General features: G+C 41.8%; 1 protein-coding gene across 4 annotated transcripts in view; it reads left to right on the top strand.

Moving 5' to 3' along the window:
• Positions 1-19,173, top strand: part of TACC2 (transforming acidic coiled-coil containing protein 2) — a 125,993-nt gene that overhangs the window by 77,669 nt on the left and 29,151 nt on the right. For 2 of the 4 annotated variants that reach the window (XM_032695072.1, XM_032695073.1), the window contains 4 exons: positions 6,068-6,228; positions 14,092-15,412; positions 17,410-17,445; positions 18,897-18,957. In XM_032695072.1, the coding sequence (XP_032550963.1) occupies positions 6,068-6,228; positions 14,092-15,412; positions 17,410-17,445; positions 18,897-18,957 (1,579 nt within the window). The remainder of the gene's footprint in view (positions 1-6,067; positions 6,229-14,091; positions 15,413-17,409; positions 17,446-18,896; positions 18,958-19,173) is intronic. The other 2 variants (XM_032695074.1, XM_032695075.1) reach the window with 1 other exon arrangement.

Genomic DNA, 19,173 nt, shown 5'->3' on the forward strand with positions numbered 1-19,173 from the left:
ATGGCACCAGGAAATCTAAAAAGGTTTTATCAGATGGTTTGCAGTGAATGAGCTTTGACTGAAATTAATGCATATCTCCAAGTGCCTTGTCTCTCTGGCTTTAGAAACTCTAACCCTTAGAGGTACTGAGTGTCTTTCCAAATGTATCAGCCTGTGTGGCTCCTGCCACTGCAGTAAATGTGCCTGCTTAAGTAACAGGCAAACAGATTGACCTCAGAAGTACACAGGCACTCCTGCATCCTTGGTTCTGATCTCATCAGTAAACCACACCTGAATTATTCATGCAGGGTTTTATGAGGATCATCTCTGAAAATGATCGATGGAGGTGAGACTACAGAACTCATTCCTCCTTTTTATTTCCAGCTCATCTCCCAGTGGAATTTACAAGAAGGAAAGCCAAAATTAATCTTCAGCACTAAATTGAACATTGTAAGAAGTTGTGTTTTTTTTCTTCTCTCTGATTGAGTTTCCTCTCATGGTGAATGATAAATTGTTCAGTAAATACTCATGTGAAATTTATACCTTGACTTCATGATATAAGAGCTGCAGATGCTTTGGAGGGCCAGATCTGTTGGAATCTGTTGCCTTTAGGTCTAGATAGTGCTTATGCATCAGCACTGCAATGTTTGCTCGTTTGGGTCCTTCATCCCATGGTTTTGGACTCTGTGTTTGCCTCAGACCCCTGCTAACACCTCCATACAGGAACTGAGCGCTGCGTGATGTCCCCCTGGTAACACGAGCCTTGTGCACTCTGATTTCTTGTTTGATTCCTAAGGCTCAGGGAAACAGATCTTCAGATGACTCTGGTGTGGTTTTACATGGCCTAGAGGCGATGAATGTACTTGGACAGATATTTTCCCCTTGAACTGCAGCTCTAGCCAGTTGTAAAGAACACGTAGATCTAAAGACGAGATGGGGAAAAAAAGCAAAAATACCCATTTCTGTCTCCTCCCCCTCAGGGAGCGCAGCTGTATCAAAGGAAAGGACTGAAAAGACTGTAGGAATTGTTGCCAGTTAAAACTGGTCAGGGAGGAATTGCTCATCATCTGGGAGTGTCCTGAATTTCTCTGCACGCTTCAAAATGTCCCACACACTACAATTAGAGGGCAATATGCAAACAGCAACTCTCCAGTAAATCTTTGCAGTCTTTGCTTTCATTGCATTACCCTCCAAGCTCTCTTGGGTGATGATGGAGCACAGTTCGGTTTTGTTGTTGTCTGTGTGTTATAAAATGACCCGGCTTTTTTCCTCCCAATGTCTTGTATTTCCAAATACACCATGAGAATGAAAGGTACATAGAGACAAAGCAACTGATTGATAGATTTTATTGGGTACCCATGAGAAGGATGAGTTTATGGAGTGTTGGCTGGGCATCAGTGATATTGCTGACAGGTACAAGTGACCTCAATTAATCTGGGGCATGTTCCACTAATAAGGCAAACTTGTCATACTTTTTTCTAAGTGCAAAGTTTGAAAGAAAATATATGGATTTAAATACAGAGCTGTTCAGCATAGCTCTGATGGAGCAGGTCCCCCTATAGCCCATCTTCGTGTTGTTACTTGTGATTCCACAACCACGGCTGAGGGAAGGCGTCTCCTTTGGTCCATCCCCTTTTCTCCACTCCCAGCACAGGCAGCACTTCTTGATAATGCAACTCCAGCTCCTGGCTTCAAGAATTCATAATGTCACCCCCTCATTCCTCTCTGAACTGTCCATATTGCACACCAGTAGATCAGTGCTCCATAAAGCAGTTAGGCGTGTTTGTTTGGTTTTTTTTTTCTGAAGCAGGCTATACACTTAATAAATTTCTATATAGGTTTGACTTTAGGTAACTCCACAAAAGCCCATGGACGTCTCTTGGCACATCCCAGTTCCAGTTATGCTGGCCTATGCCACTCCATAGGAAGCGATGCTCCTGACCTCAGCCCTCATGTCAAAGCCCTGCTTTGAAGTTTCCTTTTTATATCAGACCCCTCTTTCTTTGCTGTGAAATAAAACCAGAGAGCACACTTGTGTTGGTTATACTGCTGCAGTGTAAATATTAGAGGAACCCAAGGCACATGGCAGGGTTCCCAACACAGCCCAAGGCCACAGCTCTGTCGCAAACTACTTTTTAATGAATCGGGTTTCTGGGTGGCAACTGGGATGACCTCCCTTCAGAGGCTGCTGTGCCTGATGAGGGCAAACAGTGAGGAGAGGCAGTGGAATAAGAAATCTCATTCCTGCTTCCTGAGTGCTTTGCAGCTGCAGTGACAAAAAGGCAATTTTTCATTCTGAAATCAGGGAGGAATTAAAATTATAAGCACCTGTGGATTACGGAAAAAAAAAAAAAAAGGTAATGTAACTTATAGGCTGGATTTCCACACAGCCAGAGGTGGAGAAGACAACCCTAGTGACTCCCTTCAGTATTTCCTCCAGAGATTTATGTAACAGGCTGGGCAAGAGGCTCAGGCTTCCCAGATGAGAGTGGGAGAGCTCAGGCTCCACAGGTTGACGCAGTGTTGCCAGATTTGTGTTGGTCTAGTATGATCCTTGCCTTTCTCTGTTCTCCCCTGCTGCTGGACCCCATCTGTATGTGTTACATTTGCTGTTTACTGGCTGTCTTGGAGAAGGGAGATGAAAGAGGTGGACTGAAGGAATATTTTGTAGCTGCTACAATCTGTATCTTTTTTGCCTGTTATATACAAAAAGCCAAAGGATACAGCTGGAGAGATATGACATGTTATAAAAGCAATCTCCCACTAGTTTCCCAGGCTGGCTACAGAGATGTATGAATGTGTATTCCTTCCTGAAGCTCTTACTGCATCACTGCCCCCCAAACTAATCCTGCAGGCTCAGACTCTGCACTTGCACATCCCATCTCCACAATGTTACGAACCGAGGCCAGCAAATGAGTTCTCCACCTCTGAAACCCATGCATCCCATCTCATCCTGCTTCATCCTTGGCTGGATCTTCAGAATAATATTCTGGATGGTACAAGGCTCTTTTTTGTGAGAGCCTACCCACAGCTGGAGCCGTGGTGGCTGCTCCTTGTGCAGCTTTGAATTGGTGCCGGCTCTCACGGCGTATCACGCTTTGGCAATCTGTTTTACACCAAGAACTTTGCAGCAGCATTATTTCGCTTTGTTCCCTGTATTCCCTGAATTTCTCAGGGAAAAGACATTAAGAATTGAACTGGCTGAAATGTGTAATTTCCTTTTCACAGGAAATCCTGTTGTTCTGGGAAAGTCTTTTCTTACAGTTTTAACGTGGGACTGTAGTCTTAGAAAAAAAAAAAATAGCCTGTGTAAGAGAGGTCATCCATCACTAAGGAAAACTGAACCCGAGATCTAATCTTTCCAGGATGCAGGTAATACAGACTTTGGAGCATAGTGCTGTGATGTGCATCCAGGTTTTATGCCCTCACCCAGATCCCATGCTATGACATGGGAAGGTTTTCCTGGTGTTGAGCTTCCCTTTGTGTTTCTTTGTTACATATCTTTTTCTTTTTTTTTTTTTTTTTGAGAGCACAATTGCTTCCCATAGCAGACTCAGCAGCATTTGAGTTATGGTTAATACAGTTCTCAATTGTTTGTAATAGATGAAAATTAGGAGTATTGCATCAGAATCTTTTAGGAATTACCAAATATTAGCAAACCAGAGCTTTGTGTGGGAGCTCAGGCACCTCAGCTGTTTGTCCACAGACTCTGCAGGTTCTCTAGAGTGAAAACTCATACAGTGAACAAAAAAAGAACAGATATTTCTCTTTAGTTCAAGTGCTTTTGCCCACCTCATCCAAGGAAGAGACCAAGTAAACAAAAGGAGCTCATTTAAAAGGGAGATACACAGGCACCAATTCTTCTGCAGTAACTGAAGGACACAGAACTGCTCCATCAAGCCACTGTAACAAAGCAGTTATTAATATGAGTAAAGTATGAAATAGAGGGGGTTTTGTCCATTGCAGTTTATATCTATATATATATTTACTCTATATGTTACATGTGCTATACAGACGGTTTGGATAAAAGGAGTCTAAATGTTATTGTTTCAGTGTTACAAAGCAAGACTTTGAGTTTGAAATGAGGAGAGTGAAACACTAATTAAGTGCAGCACAATGAAGAGCTATGTGAAAGCCCGAGAGAGATGAATTACCTTTCATTTTGTTGGTTTAGATGATAACTTCCTAGGTTTATTTTTATGACACTGGGAAAATATCGCACGACTCTGTTTATCTTTGATTCTTCAACTTTCAAGTTTCCTGAACCAGCTCTGTGGAAGGAGGAGAAAGCGTTTGTTTGGTGAATACCTATTGTGCAGCTTTGTTTACAGAAGCTCTTTGTTTGCAGCTGTTCTTAAGCTTAAAATACTTTGTACTTAAAACACGGTGCATCTTTGTAGGGATATGAGTTAAAGTGATGCAGCCCATGTGTTTCAATGTGACTGTTCTGGGACCTGATGAATTAGTATGGTTTAAGAGGTGACGCAGAGAAGGTGTTTTGGAGAAGCTGCAGCAACAGATAAAATCAAAAGCCAGACACACTTTTTTGAGCAGTTCCCCAGGCAGTGACATAAATTTGTGGAGAGAAAAAAACAAACTCTAAACACCCCCAAGTAAGGTGAGCAACTGGAGTTATCACCTAGCAGAAATCCTTTTGCTTTGCACAGGAGTAGAGGTGACGAGACAGAGTCAGTGTCAGGCTGTGTTGTGTCCCTGGGAGGAGGTGGGAGCTCTCATTGGAATTCTGCTGAGGCAGCTGGGGAGAATCAGGTCTGCTGTGCCCCTCAAGCTGTCAGGGGTGACACTGGGGGTCTTTTCTTCCCCAGCTCTCCGAAGGCTTCATGCTGTGATAGATTTAGGCAAATGTAATGGAATGCAAATCCTGTGCTTGCACCTCTCCTGACGCCGCTTAAAATAATCACAAGTCTCAAGAAACCAGACAGAATCTGGCAGCTCAGATTCTTTTAAGTGAACAAAATGAGAGGAGTCCTTGATTTTGGATGGCTTGTAGAGGTGCTTTTGGGAGATGAAATGGCTCTTCATTTCATGGCAGATTTTGTCCCCTTGCAGTGGTGTGCGGGGTGGGAACAGCCGTGAGGAGCAGTGGAGATTACAGGCTCACACAGAATCGCTGGGAAGAGGCAAATCAGTCCTGTCCTTCAGGAAATTGCCATGTTCAATTCACTTCATCATAGACCAGCAGTCCAAAACTGCATCTGACCAACAGAAATGCTTATTGAACATCATGTTCAGTGCCTATTGAATATGACACTGTTGTTGCTGCATTCCTGGCTCTGAAAAAAATGGCTCAAAAAGAAATGTTTAAAATTTGGGCTCAGTTTGATTTAAGAACAAGTAAGACCTATAGTTTCCAGACTTAGAAGGACAGTTTCCTGTGGTGTACACCTGTAACAGGTGTGTCCTTGAATGGTTTAGATCTTCACTCAGTGTTTAGGTTACTCATACTTTTGTACACTTGCTGCCTTTCAAGCTTGTGTTTCATTTGAATGGCTCCATTTTGGGTGCTGCTGCTTCCTTTGCTGTGCTGGCACCAACCCATTGTGCTCCCTGTGGTTTTTGTGTCCCTGGGAGCATGTGGTGCCACAAAAAGACCATTGATAATATGAGGACTCCATGCATTTTACAGGCTGTCTTACCCTGCGTAACAAGGCCTGTTTGAAAAGGGCTACGGTGAAATTCTGTGGGAAGCACAGGATGCACAAGGGTTTGCTGCACCTCAGGTTTCTCCATGTGTGCTCTCTCACCCTTGAGAGCATACACATAAATTTGGTGCTGTTTTTAGTTGGGGATTTTTTCAGGTTTTTTTTTTTTTGAAGCTGTGAAATTCTTTTGAGAAGATCCTTTATACTTCTGTTACACGAGTGACGTAAATACTTGTACGGGGAGTAGACCATAGCCATGATACTCTGCTCTGTAAACCATACAGCAAAACCTCCTTTGGGAAATGCAGAGGCAGCCTGAGAGCTGAGGTCTGTGCCATCAGCTCAGGAAACCCAGCATTCCCAAACCTGATGTGCAAACATGGATCTTCACTGTGCTCACCAGTCTCTCTTTCGATTTTCCCCAGGAGCTCTGACTCTGAAGAAGCATTTGAGACCCCGGAGTCCACTACACCTGTCAAGGCACCACCTTCACCTCCACAGCCAGCCCCTGAAGCAGCAGCAGCTGTGGTTGTTGCAGACATAGCAGAGCAAGAAATAAAACCCCAGCTGCCCTTAGAAGACACAGGTAACAAGGATGTAATGAGTGGGACGGGTCACTGAGGGAGGTGAAGCTGCAGGGAGGTGTTCTTCTAAGCACAAGCAAGGCATTGATGCTATTAAATTGTCTTCTGGAATATTTATTTAGTGTGTGCTGGGCAATTTCCGTGCTGGGAGGTTGCACCTGGAATAAAGTTTTGGAGAATCTGTCCATAACATTTGACAAATGTTAAAGAAAAGAGGAGTTTTATAGAAAAATCTTTTTTTTCCCTTTTGAATCAAGCTTCTTTCTGTAGGATTTTTACAGAATCAGATGAGTAGAAAAAGGAGGTATGAGATGCAGATGTAGTACCTGGATGAGCACTATTCACTGTGACAATCAAAAAAATGTCATTTTCAAATGTGTTGTTACCTGAAACAGGAGGTGATCAAAAAGCCCATTAGAACAATAGAAATATTGATATTAGAGTTATAGGATGAACATGGGAGGATGTATGACTGTATGTATAGTATACACACATAAAATTGGTACATACTGGGAAATTAACCTTTAAAAAGGGAGACTCGTCTTTAAAAACCAAATAATTGCTTTCCCAAAAAAAGTGTTCTTTGTTCTCCAAAATGAGTAATGGAATATGAGTGAGTAGAAAGCATGCTATTAGCCCAAAATAGCTTTGTTTGGGCTGTCAGATGACAGCTCAACAGCCTAAGACTGAATTATGCCATCTTTTTTCCCATCTGAAAGTCAAGTCATCCTGATCACCTGGCTAAATTGCATGAAGGTAATGTTACTCCCAGCAGACTAAAGCTCACTTGTATTGCATTTGGAAAGATGTTGTGGCATCCCACCCTTAAGAGGAAAGGAAACCCTGAGGTTTGTAAATGCTCCTGGTCGGAAGGAAGGGAGTCTGCAACAGCTCACAGAGTTTTATTGGCAAATTAGACACTTGGCATGGAAATTGGTGCGTTAGTCCCTGACCTCCCAGGGTAAGAACGTGGCAGTGGGGTTTGGATAAAGGGATAGGTTGAAGGAGAAGGGGGAGAGAGATGAGTTAAAGAGGGGGAGACAGAGGAAGAAAGGAAGAAAGTGAGAGATCCCCAGTCCTGGCTCCAGTGTTGATCCAGCTGATGGGGTGTCGAGGGTTGCACCCAGGCTTTGTGGGGGGACATTGGTATGGATAAATTTTCCCTGCTCTGAAGATAAGTTTCTTGCTTTCTATGCAAATTAGTTACCATGCACAGTCTGTTCTTCTGGACTTTTCTGGAAATGAGTCAGAGGACTTCAGTGGTCTCTGATGGTCTTGATGCCCCTCTACAATCCATGCCAGTGCTTGACCATTCCTGTGAATTCATTGAATTCATCGTGCTGTACTGTGTTTATCTCCAGGAGATAACAAGGACGTTTGTCCCAGAAAACTGCTGCCCTAACTCCCTATGGCTCTTTCTCCAGCCACATCCTGTTCTTTCTCACAGTGTGTTATTACCAACAGTCTTTGGTTGTTATTGCCAACAATCCTTGGTGCACATTAGCCCCCTTATCTTCTGGGCCTCTACAGTTGTCTCACGTTGCCAGGCAGTGTTTTAAAGCTTCCCTTTCCACCCTGGAAAGAGAATGTTTAGCAGTGGGCAGAGCAATGTCCAAGGCTGGTGTGTGTATTACAAAGGCTGTCCAGCTCTGACTTAAACCTTCAGGAAAGAGTCAAAGAAGTCTTGCAAATGTCTTGAACGACCTAGAGCATTTCTGGGAGTTATTAATTAAGGAATGCTCTTTAAGATCATGATTTATGATACACTTTTATAAGCAGATCGAAAGATGTTCAACAAACTGATTCCACAAAATAAAAATTAAATACTGAGGCATCCTGACACTTTTTCCTTTCTGCTGTTACAGTTCCCTCTTCATTGTAGCAAAGGTTACTCATTCTCCATCTTCTTTTCTTTTTCTAATCTTTGGTAATGTAATGATTACAAAATAAGTGCTGAGAGAACAAAAGAACGCATATGCTGAACAGGATTGGAGTGTGTTTTTAATTACTGCAGTAGATTATCTTCAAGCCCTTGATTACACATGTGCTTCCCTGGCACGTGTGATTCTTGACTCCTTACATCCCAGCCCCCCCTTCCTCCTTTCTCTCAGATATTTCTGAAGTAAATAGGAAACTGAATTTATCTATTCATAGCCAGTGTGGACTGTATTGAAGGCCATTGGATGGTAGAAGTGAAACCATTTCATTTGCAAATCAGATTGACCACCAGAGGCAAGTTACCACAAAGTAACAGAGCTGTGTTCAGTGTTCCAAAATTATGCAAAACACAGTTATACAACGGGGTAATTTATTGGAGGGGGAAAAAAAGATGCGTAATGCAGAAAAAATTCAAATGTAGGAGGGCAACACAAAGCATCCATTTGTTTTGGAAGCCTTTAGAAGGAATGAACAATACTAAGAGTATAGCTTAGGTGTTTAGAAATGAGAAAAGCTGAACATTTTGTGCTTTATAAACCACTTGAGTGTCTCGTGGTTTATTTACCTCATAAGTTACGCTTGTGGCTGCACACAAAGGGAATGAGTCCCTTCTTTGGGTGTTACGGGCAGGGTCGAAGCAGAAGCTCCTTGATGGTACCACACAGCTAAATAAATAGGTTTCAGCAGAGGAGGAGTGAGGAATAGGGGCAGCTGGAGAGCCTGGCACACGCTCAGGGAGAGGCAGCGCTGCCCCGCTGGGTTTCTGCTTCACCAGCCCCACGGCTTTGTCTTGGACACGAGGTTGGTGACAGAGCGTGTGTTTGGGTGGAAGGAGGAAGCACAGTGAGTGTTTAAAGGATCATTTCATCTATAGCTGACAATAGTTACTTATGCAGATGGCTGCAGTTGTGCTGCACGATATCATTAGAGCAGCAGCTGGACCCCACTGCTGGAAAGCCAAGAGGAGAGTTTTTAATTAGGCCGACTTCAATGCTGGTTTAATAAGTATGATGAAAGGGAACTATAGCTAAACTCATCCTGGGTTTGTGCCAGCTCCTGGTGGGGTAAAACCTGCTGCATGGCTCCTGTCCATCAGCAGCAGAGCAGGGGAGGGGAGTCAGTCTGAGGGCAAGTCTGGAGGGGAAGAGGAGTAACAGAGCATGTATGGAAACTATCCCTGAACCCCAGAAAGTGTCACCAGTGAGCCCTTCCATTCCTCCCTAAATGAATTGTGGGAAGTGTGGGTTATACTCTCGAGGCAAATTTGAGAGTTTGAGGTTGCATTTATTATTTTTTATCATTATTTTGGTAGTATTTTAAATTATTGTTGCTTGTCTCATCAGCTGCTTTCTAATAGCAATGACCTCTTGTCCCTTGTTTCATCCACCTGAGCACCAGAAACTCCCCCAAGCCCTTCTTCTCAAATACCCCTGTTGCTGGCCAGGAATTCCTGCCTAGGCAGGGCTGTTTCTTCTCTTGCCCCCACTGCCTCCCCTAGTTGATTAATGAATTCAGATTATATTCACAGGGCAGATGTGAGAGCTGGAGAGCCCTCTGTGCATTACAGACCAACAATAAGGATATGGGACACCTACATTTGGGTCCTTCTGGTGCCAGGGAAATTGAGGTCAGGCTTTCCAGTAGAGGCTTAATGGCCCAGAGAAAAACAAGTGAATTTTTGGTGTGGAAAACATTCTTCTTCAGTGTTTTTCCTCTTGAAGCCTGACATAGAAAAATTGAAAAGAAACTTTATATGCACAGTTTTCTCTCAGAATAAGTGACAAAAGCACTTTTACAGAACTTTTGTAAAAGTGCTATTAATTGATTTTCTGACTTCAAAGGCTTCTCAACACAAGCCGGAACTTGAAATAAACTGTGTTTCAGATTTTCTGGTGTTAGGTAATTACAATTCCTGTATGCTTTTGGCAAAGTGTACTTTTCTCCTTAGTTATTTCCCCATACCAGAATATGTGGGTGCACAATGTATGCATTTTCCAGGGGTTTGCCTTTGTTTGCTTTTCTCTAGAAAACAGAACTAGGATTTCATTTCTTCTGTATTTACTTTTTTAGATCCAGCTAAATTTTGTTTCTTAGTCTTTCGAAATAGTGCTTCGTTTTGTTTGCAGCTCAGCAGTGTTAAGGCCTATTTTCAGCTTATTGGGGGGTTTTAGAGATACTTCAGCAAAGAAGCCCCTTTTCCTGGATACTTCTGTAGCTCCTTAAGCAACTACTGCCACTGAGTTTCTGCATTTCTTTCCTGAGGCTGTAAAGAGCTGTAAATCCTGATGCCCAACCTGACCTAATCTTCAGATGCCTCCTATCCTTTCATATTCAGTATAAAGCAGTTTAATGACAGTTTGATATCCTCATCAGTGAACAGTTCAAGGCACATGCATGGGATTTGCTGCTGTTCAGATCATTAGTGGGTCCCTGTTTAAAGAAGGCTGAGTTAACTGAGGTATGTGTCTGCCTCACTGTTCTTGTGGGACATTAAAGCTTTACAAGCATCTGCAGTGCCATCAAAATTTTGGTATTTTGCAATGTCCAAAATAAGATGTCTATGGTTGACTAGAAACATTTTTTTTATTCTGTGTTGTTTTGGTTTTTTTTACTAAAAAAGAGAATTTGTGCTATTTACCAGTGCACACAGTCTTAAAATATCTCATTATTAACACTCTCAGGCACATTGAGAGATTCTTGGAGCTGTCCTGTGCAGGGCCAGGAGTTCAGTGATCTTTGTGGGTCCCTTCCAACTCAGGAGAAATATTTTTTGACTTTCTGGCAACTTCTGGTTGTGCCATAACTAGTGCCAGGTGAAAATGCCAAGCATTAAACGTGCCATGTAGCTCTCATGTTTAGGTCTCATCACCTGGATACAAAACATCTGGGGTTTTTGGTTGTTGTTTCTGGGTTTGAGGTTGTTTTTCATGATTGATCCGGTCAAAATTTTTCTGAAATCAGGGAAATTTCCCTGTGGAAGGAGCAGAATTTGGACCTTCTATTTAAACAAATGAAATGGGAGGGATTTGGGGAGCTTGCCTTCTTTTTTTATGGCGATAAACCTGATTGAAAACCTTGTACTGGCCTCTCTCTAGGACAAGTCCTACCTTAATTTCCATAGCTTGTGTGGTTGTTTGTTCCTTTGCAACAAAATTGCATTTTAATGAAATACTGTAGTAACACAGATTTGCTTAGTTTTGTGTTGGAAAAGGACAAATGTCACTGCTCTGAACGGGCTGTTAATGTCAGGAAGGAGCGGCCTTCATGTTTTCTGTAGTAATAAGGCTGTGAGGACTGTTTGTGTCTTCTCCTCCAGCAATTCAGGACTGAGCCAGCAGTGCCAGGAGAGTCTGACAGCAGCATTTCACTTGTGCCAAAAGCCATGTTTTCTGAGACAGTTTCACGTCTTGTTTCATAAAGAAACAATAAAAATACTGCAGTGGCGAGTCGAGCAACACTCTGCAGAAATCCATACTTTATAGGTAAAGGATTTGATTAGGTGGAAGGTGTGAAATAAGCAATCAAAGGAGATAAAAGCCCTGCACTATGTGGAGCACACCGAATTTGAATGCCTGGAGTAGCTGGAAAGCCTTGTACCCTCCCTTTGCATGATGCTTCCCAAACCTCAGCCTCTTATTTACAGTCCAAGTCCTGCAGGGCAGTGGTTTATTTTATTTTATTTTGTTTTAATGCATGTTTGTACTGCTTTGAACAGGGGCCTCATTCCCGTGGAGGGCTTTGACGTAGGCTGGAATGAAAACAGTGCATAACTGCCCATGATTTCTTATTCAGATCCTGCTTTTATTTCATGCTGACCTACATTTGTACTCCGCTGACATCCCAGAGCTGCGCCAGTGTTTATTGTGATGTATTCCCCTAAAGTGTCTTCCATTCTTCTTTCAGGGTAAAATGGACAGATTAGGCTAATGCTGGAGGTTTATGGCACTCTTTGAGTGCCCTTAACAGGAGTCCCATCAGTGTCAGAAAGTGATGTGTCTGTCAAGTGAGCACCAGCTCTGCTGGCAAACGAAGCCTAATTAATGATGCCTCAGCCAGGCTGAAACTAAGCCCAGCCCAGTGGGGACTAAGGAGAAGAATAAACTGTCCTGAAGTACTGCCACATTATTAACATTCATTTAGCAGAAAAACACATTAAAATACTGTTTTAATTGATGTCTCTTAGTGAACTTGCACGGTCTAACAGAGAAACTGAGTAGCTGTCATTCCTTTGACAGTCTCTGGAAATACATGGTGCCACTTTAAGGAACTGCTTTGGGAAATGTGTCCAATTCCCTTAAATCCTTTCTGTCCGTTACACCCATAAATAATAATTCTCGCAGTCTCTGTGCAGGCATACAATTTCTTCTGAAATTACCTTCTGAAACAAAGGAAATTTTATTTTTCTGTTCTTCATCCAGTCATAGCTTCTCACTGAAAGTAATAATTGCTTGCTTTTATGAACAGTGTTAATGAATGTGGCTGGGCAAAATGGGAGTTATTTTGCAAAACATGTCAGGATTGGAATGAAAAAGAAGTGTAGAAATGTCTTTGAAATCATTTAAGGCCGAGCAAAGCATTCATTTTTGTTGGACTGTTTTCCTTTATGATTGCATAATTATAAAAAAAAGAGACAACATGAAGGATGCTGTGTTGCTTCAGTAGGAAGCACGAGGCCATTTTGGTGCTCAGTAAAGAGCTCTGAGCAGCTGGTTTAGCCCAGCTTGAGCTGTGAGCTGCACGGAGATGCCCCAGGTCTGGGACACGGACACACGGACAGAGGTGACCATGTCACATTCACATCAGTGCCAGTACAATGACAGCAGGAGCAAACCATATTCAGGATTTGTAAATCATTTGAATAATAAACCTAATGAGCTGGAAGGCAGCAAGGACCATCACCTTAATCCTTTCCTACCTGTATATTTTCTATTTTTTTGATACGCACTCTTATCTTTTTCTGCTTCGCCAGTAGAGTTGTTGTATCCCAAGTGAAGAGACTTCTATAAATCATTTTAGGAATCCATTCCATAAGAAGATCTTTAATTACAATGGAAAGCTGTTTGGATGAACACTTCTAGCATATAAATCCCTCTACAAAATTTTCTTTTTGTCAACAAGTTAGAACTACACTTAGAAAAATCTGATTTAAATAATCTGTAGGGAGCATCTAGTGATCTTTTAAAAAGAAGATTTTTCAACTGAAAATATTTGTAGAGTTCTCTAATTGACTGGGGTTTTTTTGTCTTTACCATAATTTATTTCATATTAAGTTCTCAGTGATTCATCTCTCATTATAAGCTTGTAAGTATGAGGTCAGAGTAGAGTGTCTTGACTGCTTGGGGCAAATAGAGGAGCAGCATTGATGGGTTGTGGAGAGGAAGCCAGTTTCCTCCGGGAAAATCAGTAAAAATAGCATATGGGAAACAAAACTTAAGGTCAGCATGTAATTACTGAAGCACCAGTCAATTTACAGCAAATTTACTGCATAAGAGCTCTGACACAATGGTGTGAACTCTTTATAATAGTAGAAAATGGGATGAATGTGCTTGATGTGCAGTTTTCCAGGTATTTGGAATATATATCATGTTATAGTAATATCCATCTCTTTAAATGATAGTTTAGAAGAGATGATTTAGGGGCTATTGTAAAATATATATTTTATCTTTGAATCCTTGCCTTGAATCCTTTTCTGGGCAGAACAGTTGTATTTTTTCCCCTCAATCTAGTTCATTTATTGAAAATGTCACTTTGGTTTGTATGTCCTCTAATCGCTGCTTAGTCCACTTGTTTGTTTTTAATTGACTTTTTCTTTTAGTAATCTAAACAAATGCTGGAAATTTACTATATTAGATTATAGTAGAACTTTGCTAAGCCCCAGTTCTAAAAGCGTGTTTAAAGTTCACGGAGTTTTCTGCTTGTTCCCACAGGATTATGTTCAGAAACTGAACCCTTAACCGATGTGTCACACAGTGAACCAGTCCAAGAAAGCCCTTTCCGTCCCCCTTGCCATTCTTTTTCCACTGTCTTCGACGAGGACAAGCCCATAGCCAGCAGTGGGACTTACAACTTGGACTTTGATAACATTGAGTTGGTTGATTCTCTCCATGCCTTAGGACCGAGCTCTGCAGAACCCAAGAGCCGTGACCCCAAAGCAAATGTTCGAAGAAAATCCACTGATTCAGTCCCAGTTTCCAAATCCACGTTGTCTCGATCTCTCAGCTTGCAAGCCAGCGATTTTGATGGAGCATCTTACCTTGGCAACAGCGAGACATTAGCACCCTCAGCAGATGTGTACGGTACTGGTTCAAGCAGCGCTTCCAGCACCCTTAAGAGAACAAAAAAACCCAGACCAGCTTCCTTAAAAAAGAAGCAGTCAGCCAAAAAACCTCTGGATGCTCCACTGGTGAAGGAAACACCACAAGAACCTTCTGACCTTGGCCAAGCAGCTTGTGCCCCGGGTGAGGATAAAGGAGTATCTGAAGGCAAGGCTGACTCAGTGAAGCCCGAATGTACTGAACCTTCCAAAATCTCTGCTGAGAGAGAGGAGGCCCCGCCTGTGCCTGAAGGATCTGACTCTTTGGATCCAGACCGTTTTGAAGGGATTAGTGCATTTAGCAGCGGAGGCAGCAAAGTGCAGAACTCCCCCCCTGCCAGCAAGAAAACACTACCTCTGACGACGGCACCGGCGGCTGGGGAGGTGACTCCGCCGGACACCGGGGGACAGGAGGACCCTCCGGTCAAAGGCGTTGCAGTGAGGCTGGAGTTTGACTATTCTGAAGAAAAGGGGGTGAGTGAAGACCAGCAGGAGAGCACTCCCCCTCCCAAAAAGGCAGGTAAAAAGCCAGGTGCTAAAATGCCACTACGGAGGCCAAAGACTAAAAAACCCGTGGAAAAGCTTGACAATGCTCCGACCACTCCCACCAAGTCCCCCACTGATCCAAACGAAATCCCCATCACAAAAGGCTCTTACACTTTTGACATTGACAAGTGGGATGATCCCAATTTTAACCCCTTCTCCTCTAGTACAAAAATGCAAGAGTCGCCCAAACTGCCTCAGCAAACGTACAGTTTCGAGCCAGACATGTGTGAGGACTCCATTGACCCTTTCAAGTCGTCTTCTAAGATAGCCAGCTCGCCCTCCAAATCTCCAGCTTCCTTTGAGATACCAGCCAGTGCCAACGAAACGAACGGAACAGAAGGAGACAACCTGAACAAACCTGCCAAAAAGAAGAAGACGCCACTGAAAACGTAAGTTAAAGGGCAGAGATGTTTCTAGAGTAGAGGCAGCACACCCCTACCCCTTAGCATGGTTACACATGGTTTGTATTTGAATAGCTGAGTGTTGGTAGCCACAGCTGGACCCACGCTGGGGGTCTGTACCTGCTCTCCCTCAACCTGTTTTGTCAATAGTTTGATGTTTCCAAACCAAAAGGGAGAATCCAGGGCTGCCACACCAGATTAGGCAACCGAATTTTTGAAGTCTTCAGGCTCAGTGTAGTTTTGAACCTGATTAGGCTGTGATTTTATCAGTTCTGTACCAAATTTTCTGTGACCTCATCTTGGGAATTCGATGCTGTTTAAAATGATCAAAGTTTCACACTAGTAAAGAGTATTTTATGAGTAATTGTTTTTGAGAGTGGGATGTGAAATAACATGACAGTGACAAATCCCATATTGCAAACAGCAGGGAGATGGTTTTATCCAGTGACTTGCAGTATTTAAAAGAAAAGAACCTGAAACAGAAGAATGTATTATTGAAATATATTTTTTTTTACACGAAAGACTAAAAAATTTTCCTTTCAATGAAAGAGCTTAAAGCAATGTAGAAGGGTTTAAATATCCAAAACTGCTACACATTAGAGAAATATCCAGCTTTTAGACAGAGTTGACAGATCCCAGGATACATTTTCCATCTTGCTCTGTTCAGATATTTGGTTAAAAACCTCAGTGGCTGGTGGCATTGATTCACTTGCCTGTGTACTTGCTGCTTTATCTGTTCAGACGTGGTTACTCCGAGTTGGTAATCACCAAGTTTATATCCCAATTTATCTGAAATCGATCTCCTGTGTGTATCTATAAGAAAGTATCTCAGTCCATGTTCCTTTATGGTTTTAAGTGTTTCAGCTAGCTAACAAAAATGGGAGTAAAATTTTAAAAGCCTGGCTATTAGAAGATACAGCATGGTTAAATGTGAAACAGTACAAAACATGACCTCCTGTACAGAGTGAGATGGAGATTATTCAGTTTTTTCTGAGCAGCCTCCTACCTTCTAGGCTTCTAACTCACGTCCCTTGCCGGATTTGAAGAAGCTTGTGTAACTTTTTTCTCTTTAGAGGCATTTATGAGTTATGGGTGGTTTAGGCCACTGTATAGTTGAGTTGGGTTTTTTGAGGGAGGAGCCTGTTTTTTCTAACGTTGCTTCTTTTTGAGGTTTACCTGAAATTTAGTGGTAGTTTAGGTGGGAATTAAGATCCATGCTAAGATAACACGTTTTCCAAGGCTGCAGTCAAAACTGATTTGGTCCAAATCAAGAAGACTTAGAAGTCTGACAGCAAAAGAAGAACTATTTGATTTGTACTGGGGAAATGCAGAGGGAAAGAGGGGAATTTTGATATCAACAGATCCTTAAGTTTGATATTTGCAGCCAGACAGAGTCTCCTTGTGTCTTTCAGTAGCTGGGGTTGACAGACCCCAGGTGTGGGGTTCTTGAGTTCACCCATCTGCTTTGAATATTAGAATGAATTCCAATGTTAATTTAGGAGCAAAATGGTACATGATTTGAAATGGTCAAGTAGCTTTCTCTGTACTGTCGTAACACATCAGCAAACATGAAAAAAACCCTGGAATAGCTCTTTCCTTAAGCTTAGCTGCCATTCAAGAACAGTTTTACATCTCCTATGATAACAAACACCATGTTTTGAAGAGCAAGCAGGTGGCCTCCTTCAGGGAAGGCAGGGTTAGTGCGTTGAGAGGAACTTGAAGGTGTCAGCTTTGAAAAATGTGTTTTGTAAGGTGAAAGTGTGTCAAAAGTATAACATTGAACTTGAAAACATTGAAGGACTCGATGAGTATTTTTTTCCTCCTGATGTATTTCACAATAAAAACTAAGGGTTAAGATTATACAGGTAGAAAGTATGCATGATCAGATTGCCTTAACACATTAACATTAACAGAGTATTTGTAGGTTAATCTTTTTTGTCAGTTCCTTCTGTCTGTCTCTCTTTTCTTTGTCTTATTTGTCTTAGGATGGTAGAAGATGTGATGTCTGTATGTTCTCTGTTGTAAGTAATTCTAAGCTAACATTTCAAATTTCCTCTTTTGATTTATGGGCTTTTTAATTTTACTTATTTATTTTGCAGCATGATCAGTTATTATTCAGCATGAAGCTTTTCTGTTAACGATTTCACTTCCCTGGTACATGTGAAAGCTATTTTAAGTGAGATGCCTGGCTGGGAATGAGTTTAAGGAATCTTTTGCCTCACTATGTGTTTGCCTATCAAAGATCCTCATTTAAAAATACAGAGATTTTGTATCCTTGAGCTAAAATATGAAAATTTTATTTGTAACATTGAACAACGTTGTACAGTCAGTCCTTTGTAAATACTGCATAAACTGCTTCTCCTTCTTAAAGGAAGAAGTTGTCCTAATTACTTCTAGGATCATATCTGGATAATTAGTGGCATCGAACACACCAATATTCAGCTGTCCAATTTATTTTCCCCTCTAGATGTGGTATTGATTTACCACCATTATAATTTCTGGCGTCGATCTGGCCAGCATTGATCAGGGATGAGCTGGTGGGCAGTAATTTTTGCCACTGCATCTCAGTTCAAACATAAAGTCTTTATCAGTGAGCTTGCTGTGGTGTTTTTCTCCCTCTTCTAGTTAGTAACATAAATGTTTCTTAATAACTCTGGCAATATACATCAAGAGAAGAGATAGGTAATTGGTTTATTCCTAGTTAGAAAGTATTTTTTAACCAATTGTGAATAAACACAAAGGCAACATCCGTAAATATGCACCCTAATGACATAATGTGTGTTCTTCTTTCCTTTTGCCTGATTGAAACCTGTGGGATTTTGAAGGGTTAGAGTGTCCATGCTCCCAGTCTGCACTGTGAGCTGTCAGGGGAACTGGAAGCAGAATTGCCATATTTCCTGTTGGATTTGTTTTAAAAAGGGTCTGTTGTGCCCATTGGTAATGACAGAGCTTTGTTCTGGCATCTTGGGAACAGCATCTGCCTCAGATGGCTTTGTGTAGTTCATCCAAAGCATAACAGTTTCTTTCTTAATGATTTTTGAGGTCATTGGAACTTACTGCCCAAATTTATCACAGCTTTAATTCTCAGGTAAAGATGTGGGTTAGACCTAATTTTCCCTTGGGAGACAGAAGCTAAATAATTTCATTGAGGCCACTGAGGGTGCCTGTGATGGAGCAGGGATTTGAATTGCAGCTGAGCAGTAACCCTGTTCTGTAAAAGTGTCAGTAGTTAGCATGAAAAATATGGCAATCCTGCTGTTCTCAGCTTTTGGGGAATCGAGGCCTGTTCCAAGTGCATGACAAGAATCTGTACCCATGGCATGTTTCTCTGTGGTGCTGCTGCCTAAAGGATGGGATTTTAATGCAGAAGGGCTTACAGAGGTTGCATTGTCTGTGGCTGTCTCTTGCTAAGTATAAAATTACCTGATTCTTGCTGGTATTACCATATTAACTGTGTTAACTTCATTTTCAGTGATACATTTAGGGTGAAAAAATCACCAAAAAGATCCCCACTGTCAGATCCTCCTTCTCAGGTAAAGTGCTGCCTTATTTTGGTGCGTGTAACTGGTGTTCTTGATGGGACGAGACCAGGGAAATTTGATTTATTTAGTTGAAGAATTGTACATTTAATAATAGATTTTTGTAGTAGAATTTTACATTTAATAATAGAAGAGATTTTTGTAGAGAATATATGCATGTTGGTTCCCAAGTATAGCACACTGGGCTATAACCACAAGGTATTAACCTTT

The sequence above is a fragment of the Chiroxiphia lanceolata genome, chromosome 8, assembly GCF_009829145.1.
Source record: "Chiroxiphia lanceolata isolate bChiLan1 chromosome 8, bChiLan1.pri, whole genome shotgun sequence".
Lineage (NCBI taxonomy): Eukaryota > Metazoa > Chordata > Aves > Passeriformes > Pipridae > Chiroxiphia > Chiroxiphia lanceolata.